This window comes from Brassica napus, chromosome C2, assembly GCF_020379485.1.
Source record: "Brassica napus cultivar Da-Ae chromosome C2, Da-Ae, whole genome shotgun sequence".
Taxonomy (NCBI): domain Eukaryota; kingdom Viridiplantae; phylum Streptophyta; class Magnoliopsida; order Brassicales; family Brassicaceae; genus Brassica; species Brassica napus.
The window spans coordinates 22,353,774-22,372,508 of record NC_063445.1 but is presented as its reverse complement, the minus strand read 5'-3'; the positions used below and the strand labels follow the sequence as shown (position 1 = coordinate 22,372,508).

At 33.6% G+C, this 18,735-nt stretch overlaps 5 protein-coding genes and 1 long non-coding RNA gene across 6 annotated transcripts; 4 read left to right on the top strand and 2 right to left on the bottom strand.

Moving 5' to 3' along the window:
• The first annotated feature begins 1,465 nt into the window (after window positions 1-1,465).
• On the top strand, window positions 1,466-7,171 carry LOC106421322. Its single transcript, XM_022710668.2, has 3 exons — window positions 1,466-1,680; window positions 1,771-2,838; window positions 2,919-7,171. Exons 1-2 carry the CDS (start codon window positions 1,489-1,491, stop codon window positions 2,830-2,832), a joined length of 1,254 nt encoding a protein of 417 aa, XP_022566389.2. The 5' UTR covers window positions 1,466-1,488; the 3' UTR covers window positions 2,833-2,838; window positions 2,919-7,171.
• Window positions 3,350-3,880, bottom strand: LOC125582254 (uncharacterized protein At4g04775-like). The gene is made up of 2 exons (XM_048748847.1): window positions 3,728-3,880; window positions 3,350-3,628 (listed from the first exon to the last, which is right to left on the bottom strand). The coding sequence occupies exons 1-2, from the start codon at window positions 3,878-3,880 to the stop codon at window positions 3,350-3,352; spliced, it is 432 nt and encodes a 143-aa protein (XP_048604804.1).
• LOC106410938 lies at window positions 6,214-6,885 on the top strand. The gene has a single exon (XM_013851576.1). It carries the CDS (start codon window positions 6,214-6,216, stop codon window positions 6,883-6,885), a length of 672 nt encoding a protein of 223 aa, XP_013707030.1.
• A 289-nt stretch (window positions 7,172-7,460) lies between the features above and the next one.
• Window positions 7,461-10,810, top strand: LOC111202710. Its single transcript, XR_007319873.1, has 3 exons — window positions 7,461-9,830; window positions 9,959-10,063; window positions 10,308-10,810. It is a non-coding gene; the product is annotated as an uncharacterized LOC111202710 (long non-coding RNA).
• A 4,297-nt stretch (window positions 10,811-15,107) lies between these two features.
• On the top strand, window positions 15,108-16,443 carry LOC106395476 (subtilisin-like protease SBT3.9). Its single transcript, XM_013835927.3, has 3 exons — window positions 15,108-15,449; window positions 15,580-15,677; window positions 16,217-16,443. The coding sequence occupies exons 1-3, from the start codon at window positions 15,244-15,246 to the stop codon at window positions 16,297-16,299; spliced, it is 387 nt and encodes a 128-aa protein (XP_013691381.1). The 5' UTR covers window positions 15,108-15,243; the 3' UTR covers window positions 16,300-16,443.
• Window positions 16,444-16,498: 55 nt separating this feature from the next.
• BNAC02G20890D (uncharacterized membrane protein At4g09580) lies at window positions 16,499-18,119 on the bottom strand. The gene is made up of 4 exons (XM_013835918.3): window positions 17,675-18,119; window positions 17,327-17,597; window positions 16,926-17,096; window positions 16,499-16,845 (listed from the first exon to the last, which is right to left on the bottom strand). The coding sequence occupies exons 1-4, from the start codon at window positions 17,929-17,931 to the stop codon at window positions 16,714-16,716; spliced, it is 831 nt and encodes a 276-aa protein (XP_013691372.1). The 5' UTR covers window positions 17,932-18,119; the 3' UTR covers window positions 16,499-16,713.
• Window positions 18,120-18,735: the final 616 nt, after the last annotated feature.

Below are 18,735 nucleotides of genomic sequence, written 5' to 3'. Positions count from 1 at the left end.
ATTGAGAGAAGAGAATTTCGAGAGAAGTGCTGACAGAAGACGATTTAGAGGAGTCGAAAGCAAGTGTATGAGAGATTACTTGCAATGAGGTAAGTTTCTGTTAGGAAAAAGAAGAATAATTTCGAGAGCACACAAGGTGTTTGATGAAATGTGTCAATGAAAAAATAATCATGATTAACTGATGTGTTGTATAATTGTTGCAGTGGGGAGAATGATATTACGTTTATTATAAGCTATGATGGGAAGTTTGAGAACTTGGAAGGAGGTCTTTGCTATATCGGTGGAAAAGTTCATTATCTCCAAACCGCTCCTCACAGTCTATTTGGTGGGATAATCTCGGCAGAAATTGTTGATATGTATGGGCAGCGAGTTTGGTACAAGTTTCCCTATGAAACATTATCAGATTTAAAGGTTTTGTGTGATGGTGGTTTAAACTTCCAAAAGATGTGTGATGCGACACAATGGGTAGATACCGTGGAAGTGTATCTTGAGCATGAGGACGTTAACAATGAGGCTGAAGAGAGTGAATCAGGTCCGCAGGGTGGTCAATCAGATCAGGGGAATGATGAATCAGGTCCGCAGGATGGTGCTGAGTCTGAAATAGAAATGAATGAAGCACGAGAGAATGTTGAACCAGACCCGCGGGATGAGCGTGTAGCAGCTATAGTTGGCGAGTTTGTCGATGAGGAAGAGTACAATGAAGCTCATAGAGATACACCTCCAGCCTCGGATGATGAAGATGATGATATCGGAAATGGATATGAAAGATGGCGAGGAGGAAGTGGAGAGTTGAAAATTATGCAGGTTTTTGAAAGCATAAGCGAGTTCAAGGAAGCTGTGTTAGAATATGCATTAATGGGAGGTTGGAATGTCAAATACACAAGATGGGGAGATGAAATTTCCGAGGCAAAGTGTGCTGTAGTGGGTGAGGTTCCTTGTACTTGGAGAGTCTATTGTTCTTATGAGAAAGCGGTGAATTTGTACATGGTGAAGTCATATCAAGAAGAGCATTCTTGTACCAAAGACGGGTATTGCAAGTTATTGACTGACTATGCGATTGCTAAGCTTCTCATAAATGAGATTAGGCACAACAATGCATTGATGCCAAGGTTCATACAAGATATCATTCAAGACAGATACAACTTGACAGTGACACATGATATTGCTAGAAAGGCCCGAAAGAGAGCATTGGAGATGATAAGCAGCGAGTTTGATGAACAGTTTGCGAGGATAAAAGACTATAAAGAGCATATCCTAGAGTACATTTTGTTTTTAACATTTTTGTTTCAATTTAACTGTTGAGTTTAGTTCTAATTTTCTTGCTTCGTTTTGTTTGACAGGACGAACCCGGGATCTTCGTGTGATCTTGTAACAACAATTAGAGATGATGGTGTTGAGATCTTCGACAAGTTCTATGTCTGTTTTAAGGCTTTGAAGACAATATGGCGAGCTTATTGTCGACCCATTATTGGAATTGATGGGTGCTTTATGAAATCTACTTCAAAAGGACAACTCCTTGCAGCTGTGGGAAGAGATGCAAACAACCAATTATATCCTGTTGCGTGGGGCATTGTTCAAGTTGAGGACGCCGACAATTGGAAGTGGTTCATTGAAAGGGTGAAGTATGATTTAAACCTCCAAAATGGTCTAGGGTTCACACTTATCTCTGACAAACAAAAGGTAAGTTTTTTAATATTTTTGTTTGAATTGTTGAATACACAGACAATACACTAATTTTAAATATTTTCTTACTGTTTTTTTTATTTACAGGGGCTTATAAAAGCTGTTGAAGAAGAGCTTCCTTACATAGAGCATCGTATGTGTGCTAGACACGTATACGGAAACGTTAAGAAGCTACATCCCAACAAGCCTAAGTTTAAAAAACTGTTTTGGGCAGTGGCAAATAGCTTCAACGAAGGTGATTATAAAGCGGCACTTAAAGAGCTTAAAGCATTCGACTCTCAGATATATGATGACTTGATGGCGAGAGATCCTAGAACCTGCACTCGGGCATTCTTCAGCACCATTTCTACTTGCGAAGATGGACTCAACAATTTCTCAGAGTCATACAATAGCGGTCTGAAGAAAGCTCGTTCTCTGCCTTTAGTGGAAATGCTTGAGACCATGAGAAGACAAACAATGGTTAGAATTGAGGTGAGGAAGAAGAAATTGTTGAAGTATAGGAAGAAGTATAGCGAAAAGGTTGCAAAGACCATCATTGAAGAGGGGGAACAACGGAAATGGTGTAAGAAAAGGACACCTGGTCCGAATGGTGTCTCAGAAGTAGAAGAGAATAACGTTTCTCACACTGTCAATATGGACAGGCGAGCATGTAGCTGCAGAAGATGGGACCTAACCGGAATTCCTTGTCGTCATGCTTTGAAGGTGATTTTAGATAAAAAGCTTAATGCCGAAGATTTTGTGGCGGATTGTTACTTGACGACTTTGTGGAAGCAGCAATATAGTGATTCAATCACTCCGGTGGAAGGAATGAAGTTTTGGAAGGAAACTCCTGGTTCTCAGATTGAGCCACCGCCAAGACCTGCTGAGAAAGGACGGAAGAAGAATCCAAAGAAGAGGATGAAGTCGATTCATGAGTCGCCTACTAAAGGCAAGAAAGTGTCTAGACACTTGAAGGTGATTCATTGTTATCGATGTGGTATGGCTGGGCATAACTCTCTACATTGTAAACATGCTGGAGTCCCTAACAAACCAAGAAAGATTTATCCAAGGAAGAAGAAACAGTCCTCACAAGGAGAGTCAATGTCATTCGATCAACGTGATGCTCCGGGACCAAGTCAGCCAACGCAAACATCCAACTTGAATGACTAACTTCAGGTTTGCTTTCCTAATTAGATTTCACTAATCATTGAACTTGTCAGTCTCTTGTAACAACACATATTTTGCTTCTTATTCAGGTTCTCATGTATTTTGAAGAAAGATGAGTTTGATGATGGTTTTTGGTGAAATTGGTATGTTTTCAAGTAGGAAGCGGCTTAGTGACGAGAATGTTGGTTTTTGGTGTTTTAGATGTTGTCGGTTTGTTTAGTTGTGACTTAAGATGCTGTTAAGTCATCTCTTTTCTAAACTTATTAATCTCCTTTGTAAAATTTCGGATAAAACTTATGCTATGATAATTTTCTGTTTCAAAACTTAACAGCATCTATGATAATTTCGGATAAAACTTATGCTATGACAATCTTGCAACAAACTTCTTATATTAAAACAGAAGACAAATTCCTAATAGGTTCTCGTTCATAATACAAGCCGTAACACCTAGAAAAACCAACAATCCGAGATGAATTTTCTATCCGAAAATTGATAACATTCAGTCCAATCTTGCACACAACTACATAGCAAAATAGTAATACACTACCATCATTCCAACTCCACAAACAACCATCTTCTTCAAGTTCTTCACATCTTTCTCATACCCATCAACCAACTCTTTCATCTCTTTCATCTCTTTCCCAAATCCAGCTAGAGCATCACCCAAATCTTCAATTTTTTTGTCATAGCTTCTTGTTACATCTTCACATCTCTGAGACTGAAGCTCCAAATGGCTCTTCATATTTTCAATTTCTTCTACAGCAGATTCATCAGTCCATTTAAACAAATGATTCTTATCCTACACAAGAAAATCGTTCACTATAGTTAAACCAAACAAAGTCAATTCGCTTTATCTTAGAAAAGACACAAGAAACTCAAACAAAGTCTAATTTTGTACCTCTTCACTCCCATTAGGACAACCATGGAAAAGTCTTCCTGGGTTTTTGATGGTCTTAGAAGTGAAAATCTTAGCAGCTTCTCCACACTTCTTACAAAAACTCGGAAACCCTCTTTCTTTTTCAACCCTACGGCGACTCAGATTCGCACTCATTGCTGCTTAGATATAACTCAATTAAACATCCACACAAAACTTGATTCAAGACAAAATTGATTGTGTTTACCTGTACCATACAAAGAATTAAGGTTAGATGAGCTAGACATTAGCGATTCTCTTCTCTCAATCTCGTCTTTCTCAATCTCGTCTTTCTCAAAGTTTGATGCTTTCCTTCTGTCGCGACTTCAACGAAGAAAAGGGTTTTAGTTTCTGAAAACACAAAACGGCGTCGTTTTCAATACCCAAAACGCCGTCGTTTTCTTTTAACATTCGAGTCTTAATCCACGTAATCACCCTCTTGATCCACGTAATAACCCGTTATGTCCACATAAGACACCGTTATAATTTGACTAACGGCAACACGGTCAAAGTATGAATTGGCCTAAAAGTGTAAGTTGATGTATGAAATTTAAATTTAAATTTTGTTAATGTATGTTTTAGCACAGGTGTTGAGTGCATGTACTGATCGGGACCGGGACCCCCTGTTGATGTTTGAATTGGCCGTTTTCCCTATTTTTAGCAGATTTATGATAAATGAATGTATATTTCTTCTATCTATTTATACATATGGGTTTTCATTTCGTTGTGTGAATATGAGGATAGGGCCATGTGGTTCTATTGTTGTTGTTTTTTATATTATGATGTCTCGTTTCTTTTTGAACTCAATAATTTTTTTTGCCAAATATTTCATCCTTAATCAATCTAGTTAATCAAAAAATTAATTAATATTTTAAAAACAAAATATGAATTTATATTTCATAAAATAAAACGTAATAAGTTAATAAATAATTTTACTTTGTTTTTAACATAATACAAATATAGTCATTTATTATTATCTCACATGCAAAAATATAATTACTTATCATAATAATAAGAGATATTCCAATTGTTTCATATTAAGTGTCACTTTAACATTTTTTTTCTTGTTACAAAAAATGTCATTTTAGAATTACAATGCAATTTTCAGCTAAAAATTAATTACAAATACATTGATTTTATAAATAATTTCATTTATCTCAAATACTATTGGTTGAATATATGTAACTAATAAGAACTTTAACGTATTTTAATCATTTTCTCAATATGTGTGAAAAATGTCAAAGTGACATTTTTTATGAAACGAAGGGAGTATAAAATTTATATATCATATTTAAAAAAAAATAGAAATAAAATATTTTGCATAAGTTTTCAATTTAATTATAAAGTAATTATAATAAATGGTTCCAAAAATCACCTAAATTTAATAGGGAGATTTAGTGGATTACCCATAAATAAGACCTATATTAAAGACTTGTCCTCCGATTGACAGCTGAGATACAAGTCACACAATAGAGTCCGATAATGGACGAAAATGCTCTTCACCATTTGACACACTCATCACAAAGTACACCGACACAAGATTTTTTTTTTTTTTTACACTCTATTTCTTATTTTCACACTTCTTTTTTACAATCTCCTTCAAATTTCTTTCTCTTTCTTTTTACAATCACTTTTCTCTTACTCCTCTTCTCTTTCTTTCCATACTCTCTTTCTTCTACATACACGAATTCTCCACATAAACTCATTATTCTTATTTTTTTCGTATTCATTTAGCTCCACAAAATCACAAACCATGTATCAACTTATTTGTCACATAACAAACTAAGCATCATATCATGTACAAACTAACAACCCATTAATCAAACAATTTTTCAGCTAACCAAGAGGCGTTTGGGTGGGTAATTCACCTATATCCAATTAAGTGTTATATGTGTTAAACAAATCAATACATAATAACAGTCTTTATAATTTAGTATTAGCTATCAATCTAAAATATTAGTTATCATGTAACATATAATAATGCTAAAATTTATGTTAACGAATAAAAACACATGTATCAGACAATAATCATTATTATAAGTTGTTAACAATTGATGTATCATTTAAAAAATATAGTAGTTGTTAACATAGATATTAGCTATAATTTCTAGTGTAACAAATATAATAAACATCAGTGTACTTTACAGCATCATCAGCTTTTGGGCATCAGTTTTTCCTTTATCAAAGGGTTGTGTAGAGGCTCTAGAAAAGATGTTAAATGCTTTCCTCTGGTCTGGGGTGCCAGACTCGGCTCGTGGAGCAAAAGTGGCATGGGAATCAGTTTGCACCTCTAAAGAGAGTGGAGGTTTGGGTCTACGTCGGATTTCAGGACTAAATATTGCTTTTGGAATCAACCACCTGTGGAACATTTTTGCTGGCTCGGGCTCCCTATGGGTTGCTTGGGTAAGGCGTCATTACGTTCCGGAAAATCTCTTTTGGACTGCTGATTTCACTACTGTTGGGAATTGGATATGGCGATGCACCTGCGAGACCTGGCTTGTCCCTTTATCATGTGTCATGTTGTTTCTGGCAGAAACGCTTCTTTCTGGCATGATAATTGGACTCATGATGGATCAATATTCTCAACAAGGGGACCGATTGGCTCTATGGTCTCGGGCATTCCCATCGATGCATCTCTATCTTCCATTTTATCAAATGGCGGATGGAATATTTCTTCAAGGAGCATGCACCCAATACTTCGTTACATTCGTTCGGTGCTTCCTACTCGAGTGCCGGATGTTGATTCTATTGATGAAGACTATTTTCTGTGGCGAAATTCTATAGCTGACCAGCCTTCGGAATTCTTCGTTTCAAGGCTCTTCAAAACACTATATCCTGACCCTCCTTTAGCACAATGGCACAAGGTGGTCTGGTTTAAAAAGCGGATTCCAAGACATGCTTTCATAACTTGGCTTGTCTTGAGAGAAAGAATGGTGACTCGTGACAGGTTAATCTCTTGGGGTATGGATGTATCACCAGCGTGCTTGCTGTGTGGCAGTGATGATGAGACAACACCTCACATTTTCTTTGAATGCGACTACTCTCGCATTGTTTGGAATGGATTATTAGCGAGATCAAGACTCCAACCACCTTATGCACTTCATGCCATTGTTGATTGGCTCTCTTCTACCCATCTTACATGAAATCTGAGAATCATGATGCACCTCATCTTTCAGGCAACTATTTATTATCTTTGGAAGGAAAGAAACAATCGGTTCCACTCAAACACTTCTAGGCCTCCAGCGCTGATCATTAAGGACATATCCCTACAGCTACGCTCGAAGCTTTTTTCATTGGACAGAGAAACTTCAAATTTGCAGAGACCTCTTACTTAACAAAATCAGCAGCAGCAAACCTTCCTTTCCATCTGGTTTGACAGAGTCGAAATCTAAGGAACTTCTTAGGAATTTTCTTCACAAAATTGCTTGCTTCACATCTTTTCACTTTTATGTAATTTGATCACTCCATTTTTCACTTTTTTGTGGGTATGTAAAAACTTTTAAAGTTATTCAGAAATGGTATCGTTAAAATATATATATATATATATATATATATATATATATATATATATATATATATATATATATATTTATATAGATAATAAACATACATATTAACATAAATATAATATCTTGTTTAACAAGGTAACTATATATTAAATATTGAAAATAATTAATAGTAACCGAAATGCTTAAACATATATTTAGGAATATTCGAAATACATATATTTTATGCTCTGCAAGCTAAATTTGTGGGATTATACAATATTTGGAGAATATTACATATTATTGTTAAAAATTGTTTTAAACTTGAATATTCCTAAAATTTTGGCTAAATCATTTTTAGGAAATTATTTGTTGAACGTATGGAGGATATTTGCATATGTTTTTCTTACGGTTCATATGTTGATGTTGTGTGTTTAGAAATGATTTGTTTTCACTTATTCCATGATGTAATTTTTTACACCTTAGTATAATATATATTTTAAAATAGGATTGTAAGCTGCAACTGATTCATGATATAATATTTTATTAAAGTACAAAATAATCATATTTCGTGAAAAGATTTGACTGTAAATTACGACCAAATCATGTTTTGATATTTTTCTTTTTCTTATTGTTGTCCTACTCCTCAATGGCAATTAGATTTTCTTAAACTGTTGCCGTGTTTTTATTTAAAAGTAGATTTTAGGGACAATTTGAAAAATACCCTATTTATAATTCAAAATTTGAAATATACACTTCTATTTTTAATTTTTGAAAACTACACTTAAGTAAATGTGATAAGACATTTTTATCCATATTTTAACAAAAACTATTTGTTTAAATAACTAAAGTACAAATTCAATAATACTATTATCACTATTATAAAATAACACTTGAAAATCGTAAGAAATATTTTAAACTTCTGCAAATAATTTTCAAAAAAAAGTTTTACAATAACTCTCATTCCTCATATAAAACAATTCTCGTTCACCCAACATATACAATTTTGTTGAAATTCATTCTCTATCAAGCCATATTAATGACTACCCAGATTTAGATTGGGTCAAAGTTGGATTGTTATTTATTTTTTGAAGACTTTTATTTATTTACTGTTCTTTTGCATATATGGAAAATCTAGAACAACAATAACAGTTATGAAATTTAACTTAATTGTATCAAAGTCAGAGAAATTTAAGTTCAATAAGTAATATATGATATTCACTGAAATTCTTATTTAATACACACCAGCAAACAAAAACGCTGTAAATTAAAAACCAAAGAGATGATTTTCCATCTTTTTTTTTAACTTAGCTTAGATGATTTTCCATCTTTAAATAAAGATAACTGCGGTAGTGTAACAATAATAACCACATTTACAGAATTCAAAACCCGTTGATACAATTACAGAACCATACCAACATAACAAAAGAATCTAAGGAATAAACACATCGGTGACAAGGGAAATCACTAGAAGAATTATCCAACATGTCCACCAAGTGGAGAAAGAGACATAGGCGAAGATATTCTTTTATTTTTTACATATTAAAAATCACTAGAATAATTATAAATCTCAAAATTGGATAGTTTAGTCATTTTATCTACACAAAAGTGTAGTTTTCAAAAATAAATAAATAGAAGAGTAGTTTTCGAAATAAAATGTCATTCAAATGTAGTTATCCAAATTTTTCCTTTAGGAAAGTGCATTAATAAGTAAGAAAGACAAAATATTTATTGTTAGATTTATTAAATACTTCAGTGATATTTCATTATAAATAAGTGGTAAGTTTTAGGGCGATTTCTTATTTGTATTTATGTTTTAATAATATAGTTGTCTAACTATTTTAGTGACGATGATTTTACGATTATATATTTAATTTAGTTGATATCAAACTCAAATAACTAAGTTGGCTCACTTGTCTAAAGTTACGACTTTTGAAAATAATTAATCTCAAATCACTAAATTGATGGCAAGCACCCTCTTAGATAAATTAAATAATTAATAAATAAATTCATATCACTTCTCAAACAACGAATTTGCTGCAGCGAACTATAAACTAGCAGTAGGGTTCAGAGGATCTGACACAGCTATTGGCATGTCGGCAGGCACGAGGTAGGGATAAAATCCACATAAAAATATTACCGTCAACTCAGATGCATGGACCTAATTAAGGCATTCCTTATGGGCATAGTAGCCAATTTTCTCAATTAGGTTGAAAAATCTATATATATAAAAGAGGGTTTGGATCCCTCCCAGGCTATCCACGTAAGCTGACAGGTCACAAATTCGCGTGATACTGTTGCGACACGTATGAAACGCATCGTTTCATTTAAACGTGATTTCTTATGGGATTTGGTCCTTTAGACGTGATTTCTGTATCGGGCCTGAGTCGAAGGAATTCGCACTCTAGCCCTAAACGAAGAATTTCAGATCTTCTCCTCTCTTCCTACAACAGCGCCGCCTGACGTCTGAACTCCCTTCCTTGGATGAAACAGCTCCTGTAATGGAAGATGTTGTGATTACTCCGTCTTTAATCCCATTAATTCGTAATCTCACTACGAGAGCTTCAGTTGCGTTGTTTCATCGGCGAGTTCTGTATAAATAGGTTAGTATCTCTCTTCAGCTGATCGCGATCTCCACAATCTATCTGCTACTCATCTTTCTCATACTCATCTCTTACTACTCTCTCTTGATGGCTAACACGAGGATGTTTTTTAATTTTCCGACTTGAAGTCCGGTCGGTGTTCATCGGTTGTCGAGGCAAGGCTGCTTCATTATTGGGAGGCGAGGCGAGGCTGCTTCATTATGCGGGTGGATTTGCTCCTGGTGGATGTTAATGTGAGTGATCTTAACCTTTTTCATCTATATATTGATTATTCTGAGTTAGTATTTACCGTCGTCTTGTTTATGATGTCTGATTGTGTTTCCGCTTAACCTGATCATGTTATTCTGTTTTAAAAAAAATCTCTTTTTTGGTCTGATCTATTGTTCTCAGCAAACTATATCGTGTTTATTAGCATTTGTAGTGTTTCACGATGATCTTGATCGTGTTGTTTATTATTGTTTTTGATTTTTCTGTTAGGTAGAGTCGATACTGATGATCCGTTGTATCTTCCTCGCCATGTCTTCACTCACGGACAGTTGTACGTTGCCATTTCTAGAGTCACAACTCCAACTGGGCTTATGATATCAGACGAAACTTCTGATGTGGACGGCAAAGATGGAGTAACCAATATTGTCTACAATGAAATCGTCAAAGACGTCCGAGTGACTCAGGTTAGATCTAAATATTTAGATCATGCATCCGTATCAACCTGATTTCCGTCTACAGAGACTAACAATGTATATTTGCCATCGTACGTGGAGGCCTCATTGCTCCCAGTGAAATCAACAAGCGGATATAAAGGGACACGAAGGCGCAGATATATCATCAAACTGGAAACGTTCTTCTGCTAACTCCGATCCGGATTGTAAAACTTCCTTTATCAGTTTTGTCTCATGAATTACAGCCAGTGTGTTATTGACCAATCTTACGCTTTCTGAAAACATCGTTTACAAAACAATGGAACATAACGTTTTTAGACTCTTTCCCTTTGTTTTGAGATTTACATTTCGAAAACCTACGAAACTGTCGTACCATAAAGTTAACCAAATCCCGGTTAGCTCAATACATCATATTGACACTAACACAAAAGTCAAACTGTCGTGCAGAGTCTAAAACACATTTTCTACGTGCTTTTTTTTTTTTTTTTTTTTTTTTTTTTTTTAACGTCAAACGGCCATTCTATTATTCAGGCTTGAGGTGGTCTGGGTAACCAGACCGGAATAGAACAACCAATGAAAAGTAACTTCCTATGGAAGGATCTAGCAGTCTTACCTAAAAAATCTGAAAATTGATTCTACGTGCTTAAATTGCTTTTATATATCAAATTTATTATAAAGCTACGTAGAAAAACCAAATTAACTGATTAGTACATCCATAATATTGGTAGGTAAAAAAAACGCATCGTCTGATAGAAAGTTATATCTTTTTTGTTCAAAAAAAAAAAGTTATATCTATATAATATTTTAAATCTGTTTTCCAAATAAAAAGAAATACGGATTACTGATAACCACACTATGGTTTTGTTGTTCTCGGTTTACATTGATAAAAGGTAACCGACCAATTAATGGATCATTCACATCTATATGATCCTGGTCAATGTTTCCCATATATCACAGAAAATTATGTAAGACCAAAATCAACTTTTAATGTATTCCTCGCATATTCTCAAATAAAGAAATAAATCTCAATAAATTATACTATATTGCCATACATAAATTCAAACCAGCACAGACGTTTAAAATCTCAACTCAATCGATAATTCTGACAAGCCAGATCAATTAGCAATATCAACTATCTATAATATAAATAAACGAAATAACTATTTAGTACATCCATAATATTTGATACGTTAAAAAAAAATCCTACACATGTTCTACTATAAAGTTATATATATAAATACAATTAAGTGACCTAATCGTTTTAGTATTCCATATCTGTTAATATATCAACTCAGTCAATATTCCTAACAGATCAGATCAACTATCAATATAAACTATCCCTAATTTCAAGCAAACCAACGACAGAGATGTAAACAAAATCTACGCTATAATGCTAACTAGATTATGACCCGCACAGTTGTGCAGGATTACCTATATTTGTATTTATAATTTACATTTTAAAATAAAAAACTTATAAAAATTTAATGATATTTTATAAATTTTGATCCACATTAAATTTTACTGTTTTAGTTTTCAGTTTAGTTCCGGTTTAGTTATGGGTTTTGATTTTTCGGTTCAAAAAATATAGTAATAATTTGGTTATTTATGAATTTGAGTTTTGTTATTTTGTTTTTTGGTTTGGTTCATCTAATTTTGTAATTATACTTTATTTATAGTGGTTTGTGGGATTGCACGGATTGTTTTTTATTTATAGTTATGAATTTATATTAAAAATATATATGATGTTTGTTGTGTAGTATTACATAATAGTAGTTTTAATTTGGTTTCCTGTTCAGAACCACAAAATTTCGAAAATAGAAGTTATTATCAAAATTACCGTATATTCATTCCAACCCAGGATTATTGCATAAATTTAAAACATTGTAATATATTGTTTTGATATTGTTACTAATACAAATGTTTGGTATCAATGGAAGCTGGTAATTTATAAATTAAAAATGCATAGATTTAAGGATATATTTGTTTCAATATGTTTTATAGCATGCTATATTTTCTTAGGAATATACGATCAGGGAATACACGTTGATGTTGTGTTTGAGTATATAATAGAGACTAGGTTAAGATCCGCGTCTTGCGCGGGATCAACATTATATATATAAATTATTTTATGCATTAAATATTTTTACATATTATAAATTAATAAATATATATTAAATAATTAAAAATCAGTAACTATTAAAAATATAATTAAATTGGTGCGAACATATAAATCAATTGTATTAATCCAAAAAAAAATTTATTTGATAGGATATGTTATTAAATTTAAATGATAGTAACATAGATAATATATTTTAGTATATTTTTAATATTAATGTCTATTAAATGATGATTTCTACTCATATAGTTTTTTTGATCATTTGTATCTTTTATAGAAAAAAATTTAAATTACTGATAACAAAATTTTCATTGTGGGATTAATAGTTTTAGTAATTTATAATTTAAAAAAAAAATAAGTTGTCAATGATCGTTCAAAACTTTTATCAAAAAAATGGTTCAAAGTAAATTTTGAAACTAAAATATTATATTTTATATGGTTTATAGTTTAATTTAAAATGATATATATATTAATCTTATTAATTAATTAAATTAGACTTTTTACTTATATAATTTTTGTAATCATTTGTATTTTGTCATAACAAAAATTTTAAACCATGAATCATAAAATTTGAATGTGAGACTTTTAACAGTTTTAGTAATTTATAGCCGTTTGTAAAAATTCAAAATATAACATATACATAAAAATCTAAATTTTTATTATACGGTTATTGTGGTTGTTTAATTTATTTAATAGCTTAAAATTAAACAAATATGATAGAAGATACACTATTTTTTATCAAATCTTTATTATTCAAAATCATTAATTACCATATATACTTTAGCCACATTAGGCAATTCCGTAAATTTTATTTAAGGAAATAATAAAGTACATTAATGATGAATTTATTGTTAGTTTAATAAAAAGCTTATTATATAATTAGATGGACCAACATATTTCTCTAATGATTCTAAGAATCATTCTAGTGATGACATGTGACTACAAAAAGAAGTTGTAATGTTTCTCAAATAATATATAGGGGATTTGGTATAAAATATGTGACATGGTTTAGAAGAAGAAGTTGATTTTATGTTATAATCTAAACCTACTTCCTATAAGATGGTGTTCATAAAAAAAATAAACCACCGGTCAAACACTCCAATAATTGGTCAAAACAACTTATAGATCTTGATTTTTGAGTTCATATTTAATCCATGGAAGTTGACCATGTTGATCTCTTAACCTATAGGTTTCAAAACGTAGAGCGACACAATAACCAAACTATATGAGAGTTTAATAAGTTCAATTAATTTCTCTCCAGTTAATGCAAACCATATTTGTTTGGTTCAGATTAAAAGATATGGTTTGTTACTCAAATATTAACCCAAACCATAATTGGTTTAATATAAATATACCAGTTACCATATAAAATTGTATACACAATTTATTTTTATATTTAGTCACAACATGTTTAATAAGTCCAAATTAAATGTATGCCATGGTAAAATTCAAATAGGACTCTATTTTAATAGACTAGATTTTAATAGAGTAGATATAAACAGATCATGTAATTCAAAAACCTAGTGCTGTATAAACTTCAACCTAAAGAGGTACGGCTCACCAATAACACAACTACAAAAAAAAAACTTTGAAAAAAAAATGACCCCCTCCCGACCTCTGAACGCCTCATCTCATCAAGATTCAAACGACGTCCCCAATGATATGGAATCGGAGCCAGAGATGAACCAAAGCGTGCACACCTTAGATGAAGACACTTCTAACATATCACCACGATCCTATTTCAATAACCTGGGCCTGAAATATTTTGCATCCGAACCACTAAGGATGGTGTCTAGACACAAACGCTTAATGGAGTCGTGCTTAGAAAACAATAACCCTGAAGCACTCAAACATCTACGCCATTCTGCGCATGGAATATACGATAAGGGTACGTATCTTTGTGTTTATTACTGCTGTGCAACGGAAAATTGAAATAGAAAAAAAAGATTCTAGATACCCTGGAACGGGAACACACGGCATCAACGTCCAACTGTTGCTGGAGAAAGGTTAAAAAGTGCTCAGTGATTACAGTATTACTCTAGAGGATATGTATTTAAGCAACATGGAAAGGCTCAAACCCCTAAGAAGCTGCGACCTCCACGACAAGAATCATCTATGCAAAAAGTGTTACTTTACTTTTTACGTACCAAAATAAATTACATTTTTTTCCATCTTCAGACTCCCAAACATGCCTCACCAATAACAAAATCTAAAAATATATAAAACATTTAAACAAACAATGTTTATTAAACAATATATCATAGTAGCATACATGCCTCACAAGGACAAATGTAAAAATATTTAAAAAAATTAACAAACAATGTTAAATACCATTAACTATAAACGTTTAAATTATTTTATAATTTACGGCCCGCTCGTAGGCTACCCTAGTCAAAGATAAATAAGATAATTGATAGTTTAATGATTTTACTTTAATGGTAAGCTGCCACTTGGCAGGCTATTTACATAAATTTTCAGAATGAAACATATCCAGGCCAACAAATAATAGCCGTCAGATTCTGTGTAAACAAGTTAAGACCGTCCATTGTGAGTCGGTTGCAAAAATCAACATAGATGGGAAAAAATCTCACCTTGAATCCTTTTTGATTGAAATAAAATCTCAAATTCGATCAAAGAAATGCAAACATCATCTGTTCCTCCTGGAAGAAGTCTCTACCTCAACCTCATCGTCGTCGTCTTAGCGCTCTTTGCATCGATCACCATGGCAGAATCCACCGGAGAAGCATCGTCCGAAGCGAAGGTCCACATCATCTACACCGAGAAACCCACCGATGAGGAACCTAAAGACTATCATCTCCGTACTCTCTCCTCCGCTCTCGGCAGGTCTGTACAGAAAAAAAAAAAACTCGATTTTTCTCGATTTCCATGAGATGGGTTTTGGTGTGTGATCGATTTGATTTAGGGTTTGATTTGATTGGTGAAAATATGTTTGTGTCTTATGTTCTGATTACAGTGAGGAAGCAGCAAAGGACGCTCTGATCTACAGTTACAAGGAAGCTGCTTCTGGTTTCTCAGCTAAGCTCACACCTGAGCAAGTCACCGAGATCTCCAGTATGTTTCTCTTTTCTCTCTTTTCATCAGAGTCTTCGTTTGATTCTGCGCTTAACCGATGATTGCACACGAGAATCTTGTAACTTTTCCATCAAATACAGTTAAAAGCAATGAGAAATGTTAACACTTGTGCATATATAGTTGTTGTACATCTTCTCTTTGTTGTCCAGGTCCACTATGTGTTGTTTGATACTTGATACTTCAGTGTTGAGATAGGATTTCAAACCAGTAGAAATAGAATCATATGATAGCACATTTTCTGAGTATGTAGGTTTGGGAAAGAAGATAAAGATCTTAACTTAACCAATGTTTTAATTTATTCATGCTCTGTTTTTTTTTTTTTTTTTGGATGTTTATGTTTCAATGTTAAGATAGGCATATGATGAGATTTCTAGCTAGTAGAAATAGAATCATGTGTAAGTCATGATGGCACATTTTCTTAGTATGTAGGCTTGGAAAAGAAGATAGGTCTTTTTTTTTGTTCATGCTCTGTTTTTCCTGATGTGATTTTTTTTGGGGGCTCTGGTGTGGTGTTGCAGAACTACCAGGTGTGATTCAAGTTGTGCCGAGCCAGACCTACCAGTTGCACAAACCTGTTGGTGCTGGTTTCAAGCTGACTTAACTAAAATGTAGCTTGTTGTTGTAAATGTCGTGGCTTTGAGAACTGGTATCTAACTATAATAATGCCATGAATTTGCTAGAGTTCTGTGTTGTTGAGAAATTGGGTTTTATAATTATATTATTTTAAGACATAATTTTTATTCTATAGTTCCTCTTTCATATGCAACAATTATAATGGAAAAGAATATAAAAGAATGAGATAATCAACAAAGTGTACTGTTTCTTTAATATCCTTAATACCTACTACTCTCCGATGTAAACAGAGTAAGAGCAAAAATAAAGCTATAAACGAAGTGCCAAAATAAACAGAACTCATTCTTGTTCTGTTGTGTCCTCTAATCAGTTTAAAAGTGTATTCTTGTCCACTATAAGGCTAATGATACCGAAGGTTGTGGAGATCTCCACATCTCCTTGGTTATTCGTATATCTTCTTTCTTTTCAGTATTGTTGGAAGTATGGAGATGAACCCGATGAGGAAGAGCACCGACAATGTCTTGAAGTCATACAGATCCTTCACCGACTTGAGATCTCCAATAGCAAGGCCAGCCTACAATACAAACAACCAAGAAATCTTAAGCTCTGCTTAGATATATACCAATGTCGCATATATCATCACAAAAGGCTTACCCTGACGGTTATATAAGCTGCAGGGATGAGACCCACCAACGTCGCCAAAAAGAAGACATGAAAAGGTACATCAACTATTGGAGAAGCCAAATTGATGAACAGATTTGGCAGTGTTGGTGTTATCCTCAGAAACAACATATAGTTCAGAAGCTTATCTCTACGCTTACCAATCTGAAAAACACACAACCAATTAGACCTGGGAAAAAAACGAAGACCTGAACTCTGGAACCGAACCGAAATACCCGAAACGCTCAAATATCCGAATGGTCCCTATATTTTTATATCCAAAATAACCGAACTGAAAACCGAGCAGGTACCCGAACATATAAAAATATTAATCATATATACATATAACAACTCCCAAATGAAGAGTTCTCATTGAGAAAAAGGAAGAGCTCTACCTCAGCCTGAAAGAATCTCAGTTTTTCAGGCCATAGCCAAGTAATCAACGGCCGACCAATCAACTTAGAGAGAAAGAAACAAGAAGTAGCTCCAGCAGTTGCGTTGAAAACAACCAAGACAACACCTTTGACAACCCCAAAGAGAGCTCCAGCCAAAAGCGACATGAAGATAGTGCCTGGAATCATAAACGTCTGCATGAAAATGTAGGTGGCACAGTACCCTAAAACGAACTGCGCCGGATACTCATTAGCATAGTTCGCTAAGTTATCTCTGAAACACAACAAAAATTACAACTTTATCAATACCCTTCGATCATCATATAAAAAGTTTGAATCTTTATCAGTTACTTGAGCAAGCGCAGATCAGAGATGCTTCTTGGGAGATTGAGCTTGCCTAGTTCTGCGGCGGGCATGGTGATGTAGATGCAGAAGAGACCAGAGGAGAAGACGAGGAAGACGCCGAGAGATACCGCGAGTTCCCATCGGCTTATAGGGAAGCGATCGAGTTTGGATCGTTTTCCGGATGGAGAGTCGTCTTCGTCTGATATGGTTCCGAGCTCTTCGTCTCGGATTAGATTCCGCGTCGGAGCCATTACAGAATGCATTTAAGGAAGTCTTGATTGAAGATCTTAATTGTTCATCTACAACGATCTTGAGGGTTAGATCTGAATTGAAGAGATGTTTAATGGCGTTTCAACTCCATGAAGCCTAGTTACCGAAATAAAATCAGTCTTGGTCGTTTTTTTTGTTCTTCAGATGTTAGTACACGAAGAAAGTGGGAACATGTTTTTTTAACGGGAAACGTGTCGTTGTCGGAGACGGAGACCTGACGAGATGGCTATACTTCTAGATGAGTCAGAGGGTTTTCCCTCAAACTTTGGGAAATTAAAAACTTTGATTTTAAGAGTGTTATAGAACTTGAAACAATCAATACTACAAAAACAAAAACAAAATTTGAATCTAACCATTAGATACCGTGTGATATTCAACTTTAGATTTCGACATTAATTATCTACACTATTAAAAAAGAATCTTCCTAAAATCTAATTAAAAAAAATATTGCACCAATTCATTTTTAACCCAATCTATTACATATAATCAAATATTATAACAAACCCCTATTATAGCAGCCAAATAACATCCTCTAACATTGAAATAAACCCATATCATGACCATGCATACATTTGATATAAACGTTTCTTTGGTACATCTCGATGTGAATCTTTTTTATAAACATTTGATATCAAACTTACTATCATATATGAAACGGGGATATCATATCATCGAAATACTATCTACATTCCGGGGTCAGATACTTGAACTATGATAAACTTCAGATTAAGAGTATATAGTGATTTGTATGTCTCGAAGTTCAGATGTTTGCTGAGGAAGAAGCTATAGAACCATCA